Source organism: Mytilus trossulus, chromosome 9 (genome assembly GCF_036588685.1).
Source record: "Mytilus trossulus isolate FHL-02 chromosome 9, PNRI_Mtr1.1.1.hap1, whole genome shotgun sequence".
NCBI classification, from domain to species: Eukaryota; Metazoa; Mollusca; class Bivalvia; order Mytilida; family Mytilidae; genus Mytilus; species Mytilus trossulus.
Window position 1 is genome coordinate 12424801 of NC_086381.1, and position 22029 is coordinate 12446829.

Genomic DNA, 22029 nt, shown 5'->3' on the forward strand with positions numbered 1-22029 from the left:
GTTGTTCCTAACAAGAGTAGAAAAACTACTTAGAACACTTGGCCACCGTTGCTCCTAACAAGGGTAGAAGATCAAGTAAAGGTTTTGTTGTTGTTTGATAAATATATACAATGCAATTATGGTAGTTATAATCTTTTCCTCAAATGTGACTAACCAGATTAGATTTATTACCGAGATTGAACGTATAAAAGCAACACGAGGGTTGCCTCACGTAGAGCAGGATTAGTTTACCCTCCCAGAGCTTCACTGGGGTAAGGCTGATGACCGTAACTGCATTCACGGTCATCCAAAGATGTCGGATGAAAAAATAGGTCAGTTTCTGTATTGTCTGTTAAAGTGTTTCTATATCATTTTCTTTACAAATCATACATTGAAACGATGTAAATTTATAAAAGAATCACTCGGAAATCACTAATTACTTCCGAGAAACGTGCATGAAACGGGAAATTCGATATGAGAAATCGCTCAGATGACCGTAAATCACAATCGAGATTACAATAACAGAATCAGCGATTCATAACAAGGGTGACCGTAATTGCTTTTAAGATTACCGTAATCTGTAAATAATGACCGTAACTTTCAAAAGATGACATTCTAAGAAATATCCGTATTTATATAACTACCTTTTTGTATCAAATGATTAATCGTGTTGATATAAACATCTTAATATGAGAGTTTTATCCTGTAGGTAGAAGAAAATAAGACGTGCTTCAAATGCAAAGATTACCATATGTATCTTTTTTTTTTTACAGTAGAGGGTTTAATTTTTAAAATGAATTTGCAAAAAGACATGCAAATGAACAGGTAGGGAAAACATGCTACAAAAGCGCGATAAAATGACACCTTACAAGTATAATGAAAAAAATGCGGTGCACAGCCTCCAACTGCTCGACAAAAGATTTTTTTTATTTTTTGGATTCCTTTTAATGACATATAATAAATGAACATTTTTAAAAATGCCAATGCATGTACACCCATTGATATTACATCGTCTTCCATTTTGTCGTGCAAATAAAATAACAGAAATATTATGAAAATATCATACGTCTTAACAAGTGAAGGTGAGCTCCAGCAAAGTAGATCCTTAAAATAGTCTTCTTATGTTGTACTGTTATACCACTGTCCCTGGTTAGGGGAGGATCGGGATCCCGCTAACATGTTTAACCCCGCCACATCATTTATGTTTGTGCCTGTCCAAAGTCAGGAGCCTGTCAATTCAGTGGTTTTCGTTTGTTTATGTGTTACATATTTGCTTTTCTCATTGTCGAAGACCGTACGGGGACCTATAGTTGTTAATGTCTGTGTGATTTTGGTCTTTTGTGGATAGTTGTCTCATTGGCAATCATACCACATCTTCTTTTTTATATTGTACGAATAGCGTATCACAAGGCGGAACGTTGTCAATTTGTATATATACAGAAATGTTATTCATACAGTCGGGATTCTACTTCTTCAAAATTATCTCCCTATTACGCCAGTTTATGCTCACAATCGTAGAAATGGAAGCCATTGTAGGGATGACGCTCTGCCAATTTTGCTTTTGAAAACTGGTAAATTTGTCCACATAGCACCATTACGATCGATCGTTATATCCACATAGCACTATAACGATCGATCGTTAAATGTCAGTTATATTTTAAAAGACAAATGTATCTACTAGCTAATGAGCATCAGTTAATGATCTTGTCTGCACTGATTAACCTTAAAAAATATTGTCTGTTCGGATGTCAGGTGTAATTTTCGAAAATTCTTCAGCATTTAAAAAAAATTTAATTAAATATTTCGTGGACGGGCAGACTAAACATTTTCAGTGGTTGAATATTATAAACCCTAGTTATCACACACAAGAAAATCATATATTTTTTCGAAGATGTCCATTTTCATTATCCAAATTAAAAGACTGTCGTCAAGTACTTTTAGAAAAAAAAGGCTATTCGAACACACCTACTCTGCTTCTTGCGATTTATTAGATAGGTATTTTACTTGACCCATATATTTCATCTTTTTGTACTGTCATTTTATTTACGTTATAAAGTCAATCTGTAGCTTTGATATATAAAAATGATAGAATCTGAAGCGAGATGCTATATCAAATACTCTTGCTTTGTACGTTTTAAAGACAAAATATACACCCAAACATGCCCTAACATAAAAAGGTGCACTCGATTTTCTCTTTTCGATACAATCGTTACCTATTTGGGGGAATTTTTTAATGATTCACATAATGGAAGGGCAGACACAAATATTTTTGAACTAAAAGATTGATATGTTCTCTGTCCGTGGTAAACAAAAAATCGGAGGTTATGCATTTTCTACATCCAACTTTTAGATACCCATGTCGTCGACTTGATATCTTATTGTTTTGCATTAGTATGTAATAGATACATTGAAAACTTATGCAAATGTTTTTTTTTTAAATAAATCACTTCGTAATTGAGAAGAAAATTGTCGTTTTAGTTGTTTCTATTAACTTTTTAAAATTTTGTTACTATATCAAACATAACAGTAAACATTTATCGCTTTCTCGATAAACAAAGAGCTTCGATTCTTTTGTTCTATTTCAAAAGTGTTCCCGTCTGCATATATTAAGACAAATTAAGATTTTAATCTGCTTCCTCAGGAACCATACACATGGGCTCGATTACCAAATATTCGTATGTATTATTAATGTTTTTAATGCTCCATTTATTGGCATTATGTTTTTCTGGTCTGTGTGTACGTTCGTCTGTTTGTCCGTTTGTTTGTCCGTTTGTCCAGCTTCAAGTTAATTAAATAGAAACTTAGTACACACTTCCCCTATGGTATGATTTTTTTAATTCTAATGCCAAATTACAGTTTATCCCATTTTTTTCAGTCCACTAAACATAGAAAATGATAGTGTAGATGAGGCATCCGTGTACTAGTGACACATTCATGTTTCTTCAAATTTTCGTCGTATCGCTGTCAATTTGTGTAAAAATTTTAACGTCGTTATCAATAAATATTTCATTGTTTACGAGAAACATGCAATTTACTATCATTGTAATAAATCAAAAATACGGCCAATTATATTATAGTTTAAAAAAAAGAAATTTATGAAAGATCGACAAACTCAACAAAAAAGCTTTGAATACAATACGAATATTTCTTTGAATTGATGGTCATCCTATAAAAGTTACGGTCGTCCTATATAAATTACAATCAGTCTTTACAAATTACGGTCATCCTTTACAAGTTACGGTCATCTTGTACCAATCACGTTCATCCTTGTTTTATGTTACGGTCATCTTATCGATTTTTTCAAATCGAATTTCCCGTTTCATGCACATTTCTCGGAAGTAATTTGTGATTTCCGAGTGATTCTTTAATAAATTTACATCGTTTCAATGTGTGATTTTGTAAAGAAAATGATAAAGAAACACTTTAATAGACAAAACAGAAACTGACCTAATTTTTCAACCGACATCTTGGGATGACCGTGAATGCTGTTACGGTCATCAGCTTTAGTGGAGCTTGTGAAATCAACAGAGTTTGTGTTGGTCAGTCTATAATTTTCTATGTTGTGTTTTGTGTACTAGTTTTTTTCTTTTTGCTGTCGCTTTTCGTTTAATACCATGGCATTATCAGTCTGTTTTTAACTTATGAATTTGAATATCCTTTTAGTATCTTTCGTCTCTAATGTCAAGCCTCTATTAAAATTGGCACCGTTTATGTAAATCTATATAACGCCAATTGATTGTGAGTTAAACTACATTTTACAAATATCTTATCCACCTTGAAAAATATAAACATCTAATTCAGTTTAAGATATTTATGATTATATCCCTATGATTTATTTAATCTAAACTAATCATTTATGATAAAGCTTAAAATAGTGACTTTTTACAGTTGTTCCTCTTCTACGTCTTGGTTAAACTTCGATACTTTTTTTTTATCTACCACCTATGTAATAAATTTGTTTATTACTTTTAGAAAAAATTAAAATACGTAAATACTGACTTCCTAGAAATATTTAAACAAAAACTCTCTAAGCTAATGATAAATTCATAAGCTCAAGAATACCAAACGAATGGATAACAACTGTCATGTTTCTTAATTGGTATTTATGTAGAAAATGTTGAATTCAACCTTGTTTCAAAGCTATCTAAACCTCTTTAATGACAGTCGCATATGATTCCATTATATTGACAACAGTGTGTGACCACAACACATAGACATAATAGGTAAAAACGTAAAAAAAATAGGGGTTCAATAGTTATGATTGTGCAATTATCTTATTCACTATAAAAAATAAAAACAAATATGTAACAAAGAAAAACAGTTACCATTAAGATATACACCATTTCAAAGATTCTAATTAAATTTTCATTTCTTTAATAATATCATGGTTTTTAGATATGAAACAAACTTACATGCGTTTATAAGCCATATCAACATCGCGAAAGCAGAACTTTATGATAATGCGAGTCATATCCAAGTAGGATGTGTCGTTCTTTTGTTTGTATGACATAGATAATGAGACATACCTTTTCAACTGATTGATTCGTAGAATATGTATTGCAATATGTTACTTACTCTATCTATTGTATCGTAAAAAGATATAACCATACACTGTTCATTTTAACAAATTATGATTGTTTCAGAAGGTTTCAAACAATGTTTTATTCAATATCGAATTAGCTATTCCTATAGATTTGATTTATTTGGGATTTAATAGGTTACAATGATTCGCTAAATTTTTAGAATATTTAGAGATTGAGGGGTTTCATAAAACTACAGGGAGATCACAATGTACAAAACAGCTGCACGTTTTTGTTACGTTCTATTGTTAAGGAAATATTAAACTTCTCAATGATCAAAATTAGCGTTGCTACATATCCAATTATTTTTTTTCTGATAAAGTGTGGAATTTTTATATTTTCATTAAAGGTTTAAAGTAATTATTTTGTCAAAATCTAATAAAAATTAAACGAATCAAATTTGTTAAAGTCATGTGTTTGGTACCATTTTAAGTAAAATAAGCATTGATTTGATAAAATATAGTTATATTAGTGCACCCGTATTGCATATCGATACCATATGTTGTAAAGCATATCACAATAAAATATACGTTGCCCAAGTGTACAACAATAACATCGAATAATATTTGAAAACAGCAGATCTGAAAACGAATATATCTTTTTTCTCGATGAAAACAAATTAGAGAATTAGAGGGATTACTAGAATTATCACCATTCCATTCTCAAATAACCCCGTACTATATGGATCCGTAACTAGTACTTTTATTACGGTATTTAAACATGAGAAGACATTTTCAGGAACGTTACAATGTTTGAGGGGACTTTTTAACGACGTCAAAATTGTAAAAGACGTTATCAAGTTTACCTGATAAATCAAGTAGTTAAACTCTCTTAGGCAACGTAAAGATTTCTTTTTAATATCAGGTTCTGGACATGATGCTTATTTCTAATAATAATTGATCGTGAAAGATTAGGCAACGCGTTAGGTTGATTGTGAACGCGAAAGAAATGGTGACCAGACTAGACTTATGTATATAAAATTACAAACATTATTTCCGTAGGGATTCAAATTGCAAAAATTAAACACATTTATGATAAAAGTATGAGCTTTTTGTTTATTCCTTATGAACAATATTTTCATTACATATATTGTACCTGTTTTTCCTTAAGATTGGGATACATCTTGACAACAGAGAGGATAAAGCCATTAGGAGCCTAACTTGTCAAAAATATGTGTCTTTGTATCTATAAAATAAAAGGAATTTGCGAATGTGTGAAGCCAGGGGGTCAAGAGGGTATTCCCGGAAAAAACATTGACGCATTCTAATCTCTTTTTTCTTAACTTCAAATAATGTGACTTTTGATATTTGATGTTAACGAACTATTTTAGCTTATATTATGCTGAAACATTAACATACCTTAAATTTAACATTACAGCGTATTGGTTCCCAGAACTCATGCAATACCAAACACAGGTACTTTGTAACTGAGTAAAAGGCTACATGTACTATATATTTACAATTGCATGCAATTTATCTTATTATTTCAAACAGGTCTTCAATGATCACCAGCTATTTATTTTTCATTCGATACCAAAATTACCAAAATGTTCTTCAAGTGTTCAATGTTACACACATGCGTAGCATCAATTATGTTTTAAGTACGCTATGTTATTCTCATATGTTCATTCCAACCATGCCCAAGTTAGTTTTGCTACACATTTTCACTCCCAGTATTAAGAGAATGCGTGGCATTGCACCATTTATATTTTAAAATGTCCTGTATCAAATCAGGAAAATGGTCATTGTTATATTTAAGTTCGTTTCAGTGTGTGTTACATTTTAATGTTGTGTTTCTGTTGTGTCGTAGTTTTCTTATATTTGATACTTTTTCTTTAGTTTTGTTTCTTTTGTGTCTTAGTTGTCTTATATTTGATACTTTTTTTTAAGTTTTAGTTTGTAACCCGGCGTTTGGGTGTCCACTGTCATCCTTTCCTGTGCTGTTCTAGTTCGCTGGGTTTTTTTTGGTCTTGATCTATCTTCTTTTTACTAGTCAGACCTTTCGCGTATCAGCGGAGTGAAGTTTCACCACCATTTACTACATAAATAAATATATCAAAGTTGATAACACTACCCGCCCTCTTTGGTCGCTATAGCCAAGTTGAAAATGTTCATAACATTTTTCTCTAGAACTACAACACACGGCTTTCTTAAATTTGATTTCAATGTTATCATCAGTCAGCTAAACCAAGTGGTGCTTTTTCAGATTCATAACTCAACAACTTTCTGTTAATACCGAAATATTTGGGCGGATATATCATCAATGATCTGTAGCTAACACTTTCACTTGCTGTACTTGATTTATATGCTCTTTAAAGACCCTGTAATTTGGAAAAATCTATATACAGATTTCGAATTGAGTATATAGAAAGTAATCGAACTACCTATGCAATTTATATACGGAGTGATTTCTTGAGAAATGTTATGACATATACGCAATACTACAGACAGGACTAATGGGTTGTCGGATCATTGGACTGTCGGAGCAATAGGTTGTCGGACCAATGGACTGTCGGAATAGTGGTATTTAACCGATTTTAGCAGCCCTAACTACGAATTATTTGTTTACGTTGGTAATTAAAAGACTAATCTTTTTTTATTCCTCGATGCAGATGCTTAAAATTGTCAAGAAATGTATCTTATTGATGGGACAAGCTACGGGATGGAATATGAAACCGTTCGAGAACACATATATTTCGACCTCTATCACTGGCGAGCAGATAATTTGATGTAGTTGTTCGTAACTCCTGCTTGACGTTTTAAGCGTTCTTTTAACCTTGCATGGCACTAACAGAAGGACGTTCTATATTGCTATCCTTGTAAAAGTTCAGGTCCAATTCAAGACTGAACCGAACAATCTCAAAATCACAACGAGAAAACAAACCAAAACCCAGAAAGTGTTCAGTGTTGTATAAGACAGACAAGACAATAAAACGCTTTGCCTGTGAGTTTGCTTGTGAGTTAATTATGCTATTGTTTGCGGTATGATAAGTAATACGTTCTGTTGGGAATATATTAATGGTTCATATTATATTGTAAATTAGATAATTTAAATCTATGTTTATTGTTGTTTTGTTTGTAATAATCATTGTAGTTTGTGGTACAGTTATAAATATATCAATTTAATGCACTGTGATTATTTAAATAATAAAACGGATCAAAATGTTCAAAAATAAAAATAAAATAATTCCATATGATCTATTAGAACTTATCCGTGTTAAAAGTCTTGGTTCTGTCTTAAGCATTTAAAAGTCCAGGATTCATTCAGAATCATTGGAAATCTAAGAAATCGGTTAAACAAATACACTGTGTGTCTGACCCAAGTCAGAATGCCTGTATTTCAATTGTTTTGTCGCGGTATATCACATTTGCCTTTTTTAATTGTATTGTTTTAAACATAAATCAGGTCGGTGATTTTCTCGTTTGAATTGGTTTACATTTGTTAAACAGGGCCTGGAATAGCTTTCAATGAAGTATGGGTTTTGCTTATTGTTGAAAGCCGTACTATTACCTATATGGTTGTAAAATTCTACGTTATTGCCTCATAGAAAAATAATACCAAACAATCATATTCTCAGAACCAAAATATTTTCCGAGTTCAAATGATAGCTTTTGGCAACCAAATGGGGTTTCAGCTGGTTCGAACCTGATTTTATAAACCAAATACTGCTTCTTGATATGCCGGTATGTGTGGTAGCAATCGTGTTTTGCCATGCTGCAATATGTAGCATTCAAAAATATTCGTCGATACAAACTACAAAATATTACGTGCCATGCAAAAATTAAAGTGTTATTTACAATATTCGGTATGTGACCTTTAATATGCCACTCAGACATTAAAAAACGTCACTAGTGTCGGGGCAGAAAGTTGATGAGCAAAAGTTATCAAAAAAGCACGACTCGTCCTGTTTAAGTAAAATGTTATTGGATTTTACCAAGTTCTTGATGATGAATATTTTGTATCAAATTCACATATACTACATGATATGCATTTTTAACTTTGAATATATACGTACGATGTGGATCGGTACTTTTACATTCTGTCATTGTGCTATGGTCAATTTCGAATTCTTCTCGTTTAATTTTGTTTGGTACTTTAACTATAGATTGTCTTTATGCCCCTTTGTGTTTCTTTGTTGAAAAAGTTATTTGTTTTATAGTGATTAAGATTATATTACAATATTGACTGTTGTACTTCATTGTTATTCTGGTACCTTTGATAACTTTTAACACCACTGGGTCGATGCCACTGCTGGTGGACGTTTCGTCCGCGAGGGTATCACCAGCCCAGTAGTCAACACTTCGGTGTTGACATGAATATCAATAACGTGGTCATTTTTATAAATTTCCTGTTTACAAAACTTAGAATTTTTCTAAAAACTATGGATTTTCTTATCCCAGGCATAGATTACCTTATCCATATTACGGTCATCAGCTTTACCCCAGTGGAGCTTGTGAAATCAACAAAGTTTGTTTTGGTCAGTCTATATTTTTTTATGTTGTGTTTTGTGTACTATTTTTTTTAACACCACTGGGCGATGCCACTGCTGGTGGACGTACACAAAACACAACTTACACAACTACAGAGAGAAACACAAAATCGAATAACTTCTGTACGGTTGGTACAACTTTTTGCAATTTTGGAGCCTCAATGCTCTTCAACTTTGTACTTGTTTGGTTTTATAAATATTTTGATTTGAGAGTCACTGATGAGTTTTATGTAGACGAAACGCGCGTCTAGCGTACTAAATTATTATCCTGGTACCTTTGATAACTATTTTCCCTATTATGTCTGATTATTTTACTCACACAGTGCTGTCAGTATAATGAAATAAAATGCAACTGTTATACAAATACCACATTTAGCTAACAATAAAACAAGGTCTAATCCACAATTTTCTAAATAAAAATGCCTGTACCAAGTCAGGATTCTGACATTTGTTTTTCAGTCATCAAATGTGTTTTAACTTCTGATTTTGCCATGTAATATAACGTACTACCTGTTTCAAATTTCCCTTCGAGTTCGTTGTTTTTGTTATCTTTACTTTTTTAAAGTAATGTTGCACAAATCTTTAGATTGAAATTAAGTCGAGTAATGTTAGATTTGCAAGTTTACTGTAAATTCAGAAATTATTGCAATGCTTATATTAATGCTGAAAATGCGACAGGGTAATAATGTCCTGTACCAAGTCAGGAAGATGGCCATTGTTATATTATTGTTCGTTTCTGTATGTGTTACATTTTGACGTCGCGTCGTTATTTTTCTCTTATTTTTTAGTGTAAATTCACATTGCGATAAGACGTGTCACGGTACTTGTCTATCCCAAATTCATGTATTTGGTTTTGATGTTATATTTGTTATTCTCGTTGGATTTTGTCTGATGCTTGGTCCGTTTCTGTGTGTGTTACATTTCAGTGTTGTGTCGTTGTTCTCCTCTTATATTTAATGCGTTTCCCTCGGTTTTAGTTTGTTACCCCGATTTTGTTTTTGTCCATGGATTTATGAGTTTTGAACAGCGGTATACTACTGTTGCCGTTATTTAATAATCACAATAATCCAAACTCGAATTTTGAAGTTTTTAATATGAATTAACTCGGACTTTCCTCAATATCGCCAAAGTTAAATTGCATTTTAGTCTAGAATGACAAAATTGCAATAATAAATGCACGCAATAATTTCTGAATTTATACAGTAATAGTGTGTTGTAAAGTATTCTATTTAGTAATCACAATGTGTTATGATTTGATTAAATATAACGTATTGGACTTGTTTGTTTGCTTTTTGGCCTTGAATTTTTGTCCCCTTATATTTTATTAACTATGTATTTGTATAAAGGTATCGCAGATCAAATTTATTCGTTCATAGTGTGTTAATTTACATTTTTCTTTATTGAGTTAAGACTTCCAATTGATATTTTACCGTGTGTTTTCTATGTTGTGATGTTTTACTATTGTTTCAGAAAAAAAGAAAAGGTTTGGTACCATTAAAACTTTTAATCCCGCTGCAAATGTTTGCATCTGTCCTAATTCAGGAATCTGATATACAGTAGTTGTCGTCTGTGTATGTAATTTATACTTTTTCCTCGTTTTTTATATAGATTAGACCGTTGGTTTTTGCGTTTGAATGGTTTTACACTAGGAATTTTGGGCCCTTCATAGCTTGTTGTTCGGTGTGAGTCAATGCTCCGTGTTGAAGGCCGTACATTGACCTATAATGGTTTCCTTTATAAATTGTTATTTGGATGGAGAGTTGTCTCCTCGGCACTCATACCACATCTTCTTGTATCTATTATATATAAACATATGTTGAGTAACAAAAAACCGGTGAATGATATGAATCCTAATTTTTCAATTTTTATTTATTACCCGTTAGTGCATCTTCTTTTCAACGTTGTATCACATATTTAATAACCTCTCCATCTGACATACTGCATCCTTTCATAATTATACTATTCGATTGTAATATCATTCTGTTTATCACCTGAATGATAAATTACCCATTTGCAAGATGTTGCTTTCTATTGAACGTACAATAAATTTGTTTGAAAACAAATTTGACAAACAATAACTTCAAGAAACCAATATTATTTGTTGAGATCAAATAAGCCACATTGCAATAAGTCATTATCATAAATCTAAGTGGTTTTATTATTGCTGGGTGTTAACTGCATGTATGTAAAATATAACTATGCATTATATTAAAGACTAGTTGTTTAGAGAGCATTTAAAAGTTTTTCTTTCTTTCTTTTAATAATTAATCAAGAATTAAAAAAGGAAATCTTTTATACATTTTTTTTTATTTTTCTTAAAAAAAGAATGTGTCCAGTGTCAACCGAAAGCTTCAGTTTCACTGATATAAAAAAATATGTACGATTTGGTGACTTTTGCTTTAAAGAAAGTGAAATAATTGGCTGCTCTCGATGTACCAAAAGTCCCTTCCAATGTCATATGATAGCTTACAGTACAGTATAATTTTCCGAGAAAAAATAGTTTTCATTAAAAATTTTCGGGTAAGGAAGATGAATTGCCACTTGCCGGTTCTCTATTCCGTTTTCAAATGATATCGAAATATTGTGTATACCGGTATATACTTTTTTACATGCACCAAGAACACTTCACTTTCGGTGGACTTTTGTTATATATGGGGGAGATTGGCTACAAAATACCACTTCCAATGTCACATGATAGCTAACATTACACCTTACACTTTTTCCCCAGGTAAGGAAGATAATTTTCTGTGTTTTTGCGTCCAGTCTCATATGATTTTGAAATACATTCTAATGGGTTTTTACGTGAAATAGAGACACACATGGCTTCTTTCTGGGAATGCTGAATTAAACATAAAAATGATATATAAATACAAATATGTCTCTTTTTATGGCTAAAAGAAAAGTGTACTATCTGACTCTAAATGAAAACTTTTTAAAGATTTTTTTCTCGATAAAAGTACAATACATTTGTATATATAATCCTAAGCGAGAATATTTCAATTTCAAAATTCATACATGTTTGATTTTTTTGATTTTTTTGTGTCATTTTAACGGAACATTTCAATTTTTACTGGACATACAAAGAACATGGGTGAAATATAAGATGTAACATGAGGGTCTTATCTGAGGACAACATTCTGTTTAACATACTATATAGTAAAAAATCATTTCTGTAGATCACCGAAAGGGGAAGTGGTCTAGAACACAGTATTATTTTATTTAGGGGGTTCACTATACACGCAAATTTTTATTAGTCTTCACTTCAAGGTTAATCGAGCAATATCATTTAATAAGGCTTTTTACAGTTTTTTTTTACTTTACTACGGGCTCATAAGGATCTTAAATCTGATTTTATTGCTGTGTCCTCAATAGACACAGCAATATTATTCTACGTATTTCACCTGTATCGGTTTGGACAATTCCATGGACTATTCCATACACACACCATTATGCTTAAGGGGTTTTCATATGTCATGTCAAGATGATATAGGCTATTTACCGTTGTTTGCCACAAAAAAAATCTGGTAAAGTCACTTTTCCGAAAAACCAATATAAATATAGTAAACATATTTATATATTTAATCTAACTGTGTTCATTGACCCGATTTTTTTAATGACAACACACACCTAAAATTCGTTTTGGTCTATTCCATGACATTTGCGCGGGAAATATTCATCAGAGACTTTGATAATTTCAATGGACGTTCATTTGGAAAATTTTACTATCAATATCTATTTTATGTGAACAATTGTCATATGTTTTTGTTTTTCATACATTTAAAGGATCAACGTTATTTAAATTCCGTATATCTTCATTTGACATCAGGTTAATACGCATTTAGTCTCTTCTCTAGTCTATAATCAAAACTGAAGGCCGCGAAGGGACACATGTCATGATGACACGTGCTGCACAATCCCACACATTTCACATTATGTAATAAAATTCTACTGTTTGCGATAAAAATATAGTTGATGCGTATCCGATCCGTGATTTGTATATATTTCAATGGTGCTCTCGGTAAGGCCAAAAAAATATATGTTTGATTATGGGTACCTGACCGATCCTATTTTGAGCACCCACCCTAAGCCATTTTATTGCCGTCGTAAGAAATAATCCAATCATTATAAATAGGGGAACTCTCGCCCCATGGACAACTCGGACCACACAATTCAAAATCATGGCACAAAAAATAAAATGGACAAAATAATAAAAAGAAAATACCGACCTACCTACCTACCCTATATATTTTGATGATGTAACCTTAAACAGACATGTTAGTTTTCTCGTTTGAATTGTTTTACATTGTCTTATCAGGGCCTTTTATAGCTGACTGCGGTATGGGCTTTGCTCATTGTAACATGTACAACAATCAAACATCAACCCACACTAAACTGAATGTAATTGTAACATGTACAACAATCAAACATCAACCCACACTAAACTGAAAGACATCTAGAGGTTGATATCAGAGGTGGATTTAGGGGGGGGGCCTGCTTTTTGAGAAAAAATTTGGTTGCTTATATAGGGAATCACTGAATCGTGACTGGAGCGAGCCCCCTCTTAGGTCAGTCAGTGGGCTCCCACTTTAGAAAATTTCTGGATTCGCCACTGGATATACAGTATCGAACAGAAGATAAAAAAGGGAACAATATGGTGAATTTTAGAGATTAATATTATTTCATGTACATGCATTTGAAATATTTAAGATATATTGTTTCCCTTTTTTTTGTTCTAGGTTCCACGGTGACCAAGCTTCCATTTTCGAAAACTGATTTAAATGCTAGTCTATTAGAGGGATATTTCCTTTTCATTGGTTGTAGATATGGAATCTTATTTTACCATGAAGTCAGATTTGAAAATGACTTTGGGAATGAAGATATCGTAAAGACTGAATGTCAGTTTTAGTCTTATATATCTATAATACTAAAATTACGAGGTCCAATTTGTCAGCCGTCATCGCGTAAAAACGACGAATCAAAGAATTCGACTTTATATATAACTAATGTAGTACAAAGGTGTAGATTAAAAATTACACCACTCCAGGCCCTTTTGTTTTCCACGTAATTAATATTGCCAATAATTCAGAAGTTCCGGATCGTGACCGATACCAAAAATTAATAGTATATTCACCTGTTACCGATTACCTTATTTGTACGTTCTGCGTCTGACAGGTGCACCACCAAACGGTGTATTCAGGATTAATATGCTATATACACGGGTCGTATCCACAGGGTTGAAACTACTAAATTGTCAAATTTTAATCAGTTTAGACTTTCTAAGATACAATGTAACAATACAAATACTAAAATCTGGACTAAAAATAAGGCGTATAGGTACAGTTTTCAATTTGTTAGCCGGCAAGACGTAAAACAGCGAATCGAAGAATTCAATTTTATTTACAACTAATACATGTATGTATATGACAATGCTGTTGATTAAAAAAATACTCCATTCCAGGAACTTTTGTTTTTCAAATAATTAATATTACCAATAATTGATAAGTTCCAGTTCGACGGTTTCAATCAGAAAGAGTTGAAAGCAGAGAAAACTGTGTATCGTTTAATCGGCATAACTTTATCAGATAAAAATACTCAATCTAATTAAAATATTGATCTCTGATTACGTTATACTGCATATGAGCAGTATAACGTAATCAGAGATCAATATTTTAATTAGATTGATTAAGTAGATGTTGATGATATCTGCTTGACATGCTTCAAATTCGATCAGATTACTTTTGGAGCAGTTATGAGTCTTTGAAGCATGCTCACAAAGGTTCTTTTGGTGAAATCATTTTTATTTTGCTCAAAATTTGTCTTTGCTTCGACCAGCTTTGGAGGAGATATAAAGAATTGATATAAATCAGCACAGAGGTTTACTTCCGATCTTATTTAGCCCCAATAATCATGTCAGACTTAAGCCATTGTCATTACTTAAAACCAATAAATGTATTCTAATCTGAGGAAGAAATTCGACATTTAAATTTTTTTTTTTACTAATGATACTGACGATCCACCACAAAGTAATGTAAACAGAACCATACCAATAGTAAGCAAATACATATAAAAAAAGATGAGGTATGATTGCCAATGAGACAATTCTCCACAAGAGACCAAATCGACACAGAAATTAACAATTCCCAGCTACAAAATGTATCCAAAACCAAAGATGTAGAACATGTTCTATCATAATCATTTGGTACTAATGTAATTACTGTCTCCCCATGTCTGTATTGAACATAAAAAAATATCAAATAAATAACACTCCTAATGCTCAGATCGGTTGTCACCGTGCAACACAGTTATTAACACCATATAGGAAAAACATAGAACTTTATTGTCATAAGACACTGTCAAACATCCAAACACACTATCCACACTCATCTGTGTCCACACTTGTATATTAAAAAAAATCATCCTGTATGCGATCTATTCCAACTTGAAAATACAGCTTCCATCAAATTTCCTCTTTTTTGGAACCCATATTGACGCCTTCTTATCCCCTCCACAAAAAACAACTCATTCTTTTCAAGATAATCACAATCGTCACGAGAAATCACAAATGCCGGAGACCACATAGAAGCTGCGATTAAATAACCGCTTCTTTTATCTAGTGTATACATACAATAATCCTCTACTTCTTTACGTAATCGATCAAAATATAACAACTCTAATTGAAAGTCTAAGCCCTCCTTTTGAATCTGTGACCACAGGCGTCTGTAAAAGAAATTGTACAAGTCGTAGTCTAACTTAGCGTATCTTTCGTACATATGTCTGTGAGTGTTATCGGCGAATGAATATGACTTTTGTGCTGAATTTTTCTTTAAATACAAAACATCCTTTATAGTCCAGCCCAATATGCGTCTCATCATAACTACAGACTCAGTGAAATATTCCATTATAATCACAAACTTGAATTCCTTATCAAGTTTTCTCAAATAGTCCAGGCTTTCTTCTTCTGAATATTGACGAAAGAGATTAGAAGGAAATCCAAATTCAACAGCCATTCTGTTGTTTGTCATTGACCACTTATATGGTAAACCATTTTCATACTGAGCAGGATTTTGCAGAAACTTTAAAACTTTACTTTGTGATTTTATTTTTTCAAAAATATATGGAGCTCTGAAATAATTCAAGGTCGACAGGAACTGATCAAATGGTTCACGAACAATGCCTATATACGCTGTGTCATTTGGCATATACTTATGAAAAGCTTCACTGTCGTATAAAACATGGCAGCATAATATGTCGTATGTTTTATTTTTTGGAGGAGGTAGAATATTTCTGACATTCAAAGTCGATTGTAAACCGATAACATTATCCCAATGATCTTGTCGAATTTTTGGAAGTACAAACGTGAGATTGCGAGATTCGCCATAACGTAGAAATATGTTTTGTGCTGTCGTACTTCCTGCCTTGTGGACTTTCAGAAATGCTACTCGTTTATAAGATACTTTAGTCATTTTAATTTCGGGTGAAAAATTTGTCGAGACCAATCTAGGGTCTAACAATGATGTAAGCACGACACTTTTCTCAGATGTTAGTTGCCCAATTCTAACTCTTGATTCATTTCTTTGAGAGAAAGATGACGGAGAAGTGGAAACAAATATAGATTTGACGGAGTTGTGAACAGTTATGTTTTGTTGTTTTTCATCGGCCACATTTGACTTGGTGGCTGAAAGATATTTACCCTCGTGAAGTAATGCATATATCGTAAGCATGACGATCGGTATAGATAAAATAGTCAATCTGAAATTTATAAAAAAAAGAAGGTTTTGTACATTTTTTTATAGATGAATATAGGATCGTTACAATTCGTAATTTTCTATTTTACCAGTTCAGCACATTTGTAAGACATTCTTTTTCGCAGCACCTACTGAAATAAGTCACAAGAATATGACTTTTAAAGAGTTTTGCTAACATAATCCATTTTCAAATCCAAAGTAGATTTAATTTTTAGTCCAAACTAGATTTGCATCAAAGGGAATTAATAGTAGTGCGTGGAAAACATGAGTTATAAAAAGTTAAAGAACCAAAAGCAAATATGAATAGACAATGGTCGACACCTGTAATATCCCTTTGATCTTTATTGTGTATAATGATTGTTTTTTTTAGAAATTAACCCCTGACGTCACTTTTGTAGCGTTGATCCAGTCGATTGACGTACAGTTCGTAGTTTCTGTTGTGATGTTTTGTGTGCTGTCCTAGGTTATTTTACGTTTTCGTTTTTTTTCTGTGGTTTGCTTGTCAAAATGTACTATTGTATTGTTTGTTTGTGTATTTATCTGTCCTGTATGTTCTTGCATTTATTTGTAATGTATTCCTGTCATGTTATGTTTGTCAGTTAAGTGTAATATTCAACATTGCCATAATAGCGCGAGGTTTTGTTAGCCACACAACCAGGTTCAATCAACCATGTTTCAATAAAATTTCCTGTACCAATTGAGGAAAAGGGCAATTGTTATCTGATAGTTCGTTTCTGCGTGTGTTGCATTGTCGTTTGTTTTTGTTACACTTTTCGGTTGTTTCGTTGTTTCCCTCTTAATGCTAACGTGTTCGCCTCAGTTTTAGTGTGTAACCCGGATTTGTTTTCTCTCAGTCGATTTATCACTATTGAACAGCGGTATACTACTTTTGCTTTTATTCTTCAGTCAAATTTTAGTTTTACATTGATCTCATACTCTTTGGTAATATATATTGTTGGATAATACTGCAAGGTGAAACATGCCATTTATCAGATACATGAATCAATCCTCGGTATATTTACATAGATAAAACGTTTGAAATATATCAGTCATCCTTAACTAATTACGATGAATCTGTAAATCTTTCATTCCGATTCCCGTCAAAGCTGATATGAAAATCTCTATAAAGTATAATTAGAGGAATCAGTAGTATACCGGTGTTCAAAATTCATAAATCTGTGAGAAAACATATCCGGGATTTAAACTTAAACCGAGGAAACACATCAGCTATAAAGGGGAAAACAAAGGAACAAAAGAAACAATGACGTGCAATGAAAATAAACACTAACATACAAAAAACGAACTATATGATAACAAATGCCATATTTCTCACTTAGTACAGAATATTTTAGGGGGACAAGTTGGTTGAACCTGGTTTAATGGCTAGAAAAAACATTACACTTTATAACAATTTATCATAATCGTTTAGCTAATATGGTCGTATTAACACCACAAATTTTACTCTGAGTACCAAACTTGTGAACCTGATGAAGTTTTAATGCATGGCAGTATCTAGATAATTATCAAATTTTAAATGCATTTTATTTTTTCAGAAAAAATAAAAGATTTAACACTTTTACACTTTGAGCAGGCGGTAATGTGAATATTTCTTTTTGTGTTTATTTTGGGGTTCTTTTCGTTGTCTATGTGAATTACTTTAAAAACAAATTGAGACGTGATTAAAACAAGATATGTACATTGTCGGAAAATATAAAATGTATTTGTACTCGCTATGAAACATAAGAAAAGCTCAACGAGCCACGATTTTCGTCATGTTTCTAAATCGCATACACATAAATCTTATGTTTTCCGACTAGGCACATATATATATTTTTTTGATTTTGATTTTACACTTATATTTTATGTTGGGGGATGGTTGACGCATATTAAAACATTGAAACCCGCAACATTTCGTTGAACTTCTCCTAGTAAGGAATCTGATGTTCAGTGTTTTGTCGTTTGTTGATGTGGTTCATAATCATTTCTCGTTTTTCGTTTTTTTGTCGAATTTCGTTTGAATGGTTTTACACTTGTATTTTTTCCGTCCCGTGCTAGCTTGCTAATCAGCATGAGCCAAGACTCCGTGTTAAAGGCCGTGATGTGGTCTATAACGGTTTAATTTTACACATTGTGATTAGGATGGTTAATTGTTTCATTGTCACTTATAACACTCATACCACATCTTCTATATAGTATATTATGTCGATCTTGAACGGAGTATACAAAAACTTGATGTCATTCCCCTTCGTTTATCATTCACGTATACGTTAATTTCATACATAAGATACATAAAATCGTTCGTTCATTACACTCTTACATGAACAGAAGTTGACACATCCTATATATTATGTCACGTAGTGAACATTTAGGTTCGTGTGTTTATGACTGTAAATCATTAATGTTGATACAGCCAGTATATGTCTACTGTAGAAAAAGCACGGTCAAAAGACATTAACCGTTCCCATATGTAAATCTAGGCAGACATTGATACTAGTTTTCGTTATACAACTCGATTAGACTCATTGTCTGGTTATTTTTCTTCAAAGTTTTGACTAAAGAAAAAATGAGGTGAATTTGACATGGACCACTCCGATAAAAATGATATCATTGTTTTTCAATTTGATATAACAGATTACCAATTTGATATAACAGATTATCAATTTGATATAACAGATTATCAATTTGATATATATAGAATAATAGGTAGTTAGTTTCCTTTTTGATACTGACTATATTATATGGAATATCTAGACGAGCCCGTTAGGGCGAGTTAAGATATTCCACATGATATAGTCAGTATCAAAAACGAAACTACCTATTATTCTGTTTATCGGTAATTATGACGTCACAAAATGTATTGCCTAATATTTTCAGTGATACAGCCAGTACATTGATACTCAAAAATTTTATGCAGTAAGATCAAAGGGAAAATATACGAATTACCGATAAAACAGATTATCAATTTGATATAACAGATAATCAATTTGATATATCAAATAATAATGATTGATTACAAGATAGCGTAACCCAAATTAACGCATTTTTTTGGTATTGATTGATTGCCTTGTAAACGTTCAGTGACAAATATGTCATTGGATGCATAATCAAAACTTTCTTAACAGGTTTATTTCCCTGTAATCCTCTCCCTCCCCTTTTATCCTTAATTTGAGGCAGTTTTCGGGACTAGTTTGAAAATTATCTATTTTTGCTCCAAGGGGATATTTTATTTAAAGGAATATTATTTTTCTGTTTTAAATTAACAACACTTTCAGATATATGTGCTGCTTTTGCATTTCTGTTCTATACTTAGCAAGTCAAGCAATCCGCTTATATAAGTTATGCTGTGTTGTTTAGCTGCACGAAATGAAAAAAGTACGGCGTTATTTATACAAAACATGAAAAAAAAGTCAAATTAACGTTATCAAAATTAACACCAACACCGTACGCGACGTCAAAGTACTCACCTATATGCAAATTTTGTATACATTTTATCCCAAATTTTATCATTTAATATACAGTTTCCACATCAATATGCTACACAAGGTAAAAAGACAAGACAAGAAGCAATAACAAGATGTTACGGTTTAAGAAGATTATATATTTAAGACTGACCAGACAATGAAAAGATATATAGGAAAAATATTAGAGTTCAATTCTTTTTGTAACAAACAAAAGTTGTTCGCATAAAGTCGTGCTATTGTGACAAACGACATAGGTTGTGTTATTATGTGTATTTTTATTGATTTTTATAATTTGTTCTATTGTCTTGTTGTCACGCCACAGTCCGGCTTTCGTACATTACTTGCTTCAACCACGCACGTCATGTTGCTGTCCAAAGACATCATATGTAGTTTAACAACTTGCTTGCTATGTTTGTTTGGATGTTGTAAACAGCAGTTAAGTAGTCTGTTTCGGTCTGTTTACTATATACTGGAATTTAACTAGACAATAAACATTAACTTCATTTCATGTCAATTTTTATTATCCAGTCAAATCCCAGTATCAAAAAGACTAAAACTCCACCTACCTATAGTTTGTAAACATCAAAGCAAACATAGCAAGCAAGTTGATCAAACTACGCACTCAACACGTTAAAAACCCTTACAACAACTCGATCTTTGAGAGATCCGTAGATTTCCCTTTTTAAACTTTATTGTTGATCCTATTCAAAATTCCTAATTTTCCTGTTGTAGTCGTTCTGAGCATTACACATGAAATATTTGCCACTGGACATTAAACAAGCAAGCAACTATCAATCAAGCAATCAATACGATCAATATATTTTAAGAAAAAAGATCATTTTTATGCGTGCTTTAAATAATGTATACTGTAATTAACTTATAAGGTATATTAGATGAATTAAAAGTCGATAGTTTCATAAGGGGTTTTTAATTGCGATATTAAACGTTTAATTTGTCACTTTTTTGCTAGTTCTATAATATTAACGTTATATAAAGAAAACGAATCACATGGCTAAAATCTTACAAATTAAGGTAATTGGGGTGTAAAATCAAAAACTTGATGTCGTTGAATGCAATGAGTTATTGGTTTTCTCACTTCATTTGCTTTTTTTTGGGAGACCTCGGTAAACTTTCCTGAACCATTTCCCGTTATAGAATATATGTTTCCCAGATTTTAACTGATATTTTCAAATTGTGTGAATTTGTTCACCACAGATATCCCGTCCTCTTCTCATCGAAAGTGGCATCTCAGAACAATATTCTTATCCCAACATTTGTATTTCATCTGTACGCGAGCTCAAGAACAATTCGACATGTGGAGCAAAATAAGTTAATTATTATTGCACATATGAGATTTGATGGGGTCCGAGTTTCTCAGTCTGTACTCATAAAGTTTTCTTTTTTGTGTTCTGGATACTGCTGGTTGTGTTTTTGGTTGTTTTTTATGAGCTTAAATGTCCGTTTGGTATCTTAATTTAGTCTCTAATTCAACCTACGTCGCTGAAGGCGAAAACAGGTCTAGACCTTACCGCTTGGCTCTGTCAGAGAGATATTGGGTAGAAAATTTTCGTCAAAATTTTGGTTGTTTTTTATGAGCTTAAATGTCCGTTTGGTATCTTAAAAGTCTCTAATTTAACCTACGTCGCTGAAGGCGAAAACAGGTCTAGACGTAACCGCTTGGCTCTGTCAGAGAGATTTTTGGTAGAAAACTTTCGTCAAAATTTTATTGGCTTCCATGAAAGGGAATGATTTGATAATAAGTCTACAGCTTGAAA

At 32.3% G+C, this 22029-nt stretch overlaps 1 protein-coding gene across 1 annotated transcript; it reads right to left on the bottom strand.

Moving 5' to 3' along the window:
* Positions 1–15461: 15461 nt before the first annotated feature.
* On the bottom strand, positions 15462–20368 carry LOC134683595 (galactose-3-O-sulfotransferase 2-like). Its single transcript, XM_063542903.1, has 2 exons — positions 20258–20368; positions 15462–16797 (listed from the first exon to the last, which is right to left on the bottom strand). Exons 1-2 carry the CDS (start codon positions 20278–20280, stop codon positions 15462–15464), a joined length of 1359 nt encoding a protein of 452 aa, XP_063398973.1. The 5' UTR covers positions 20281–20368.
* Between the last annotated feature and the right edge of the window lie 1661 nt (positions 20369–22029).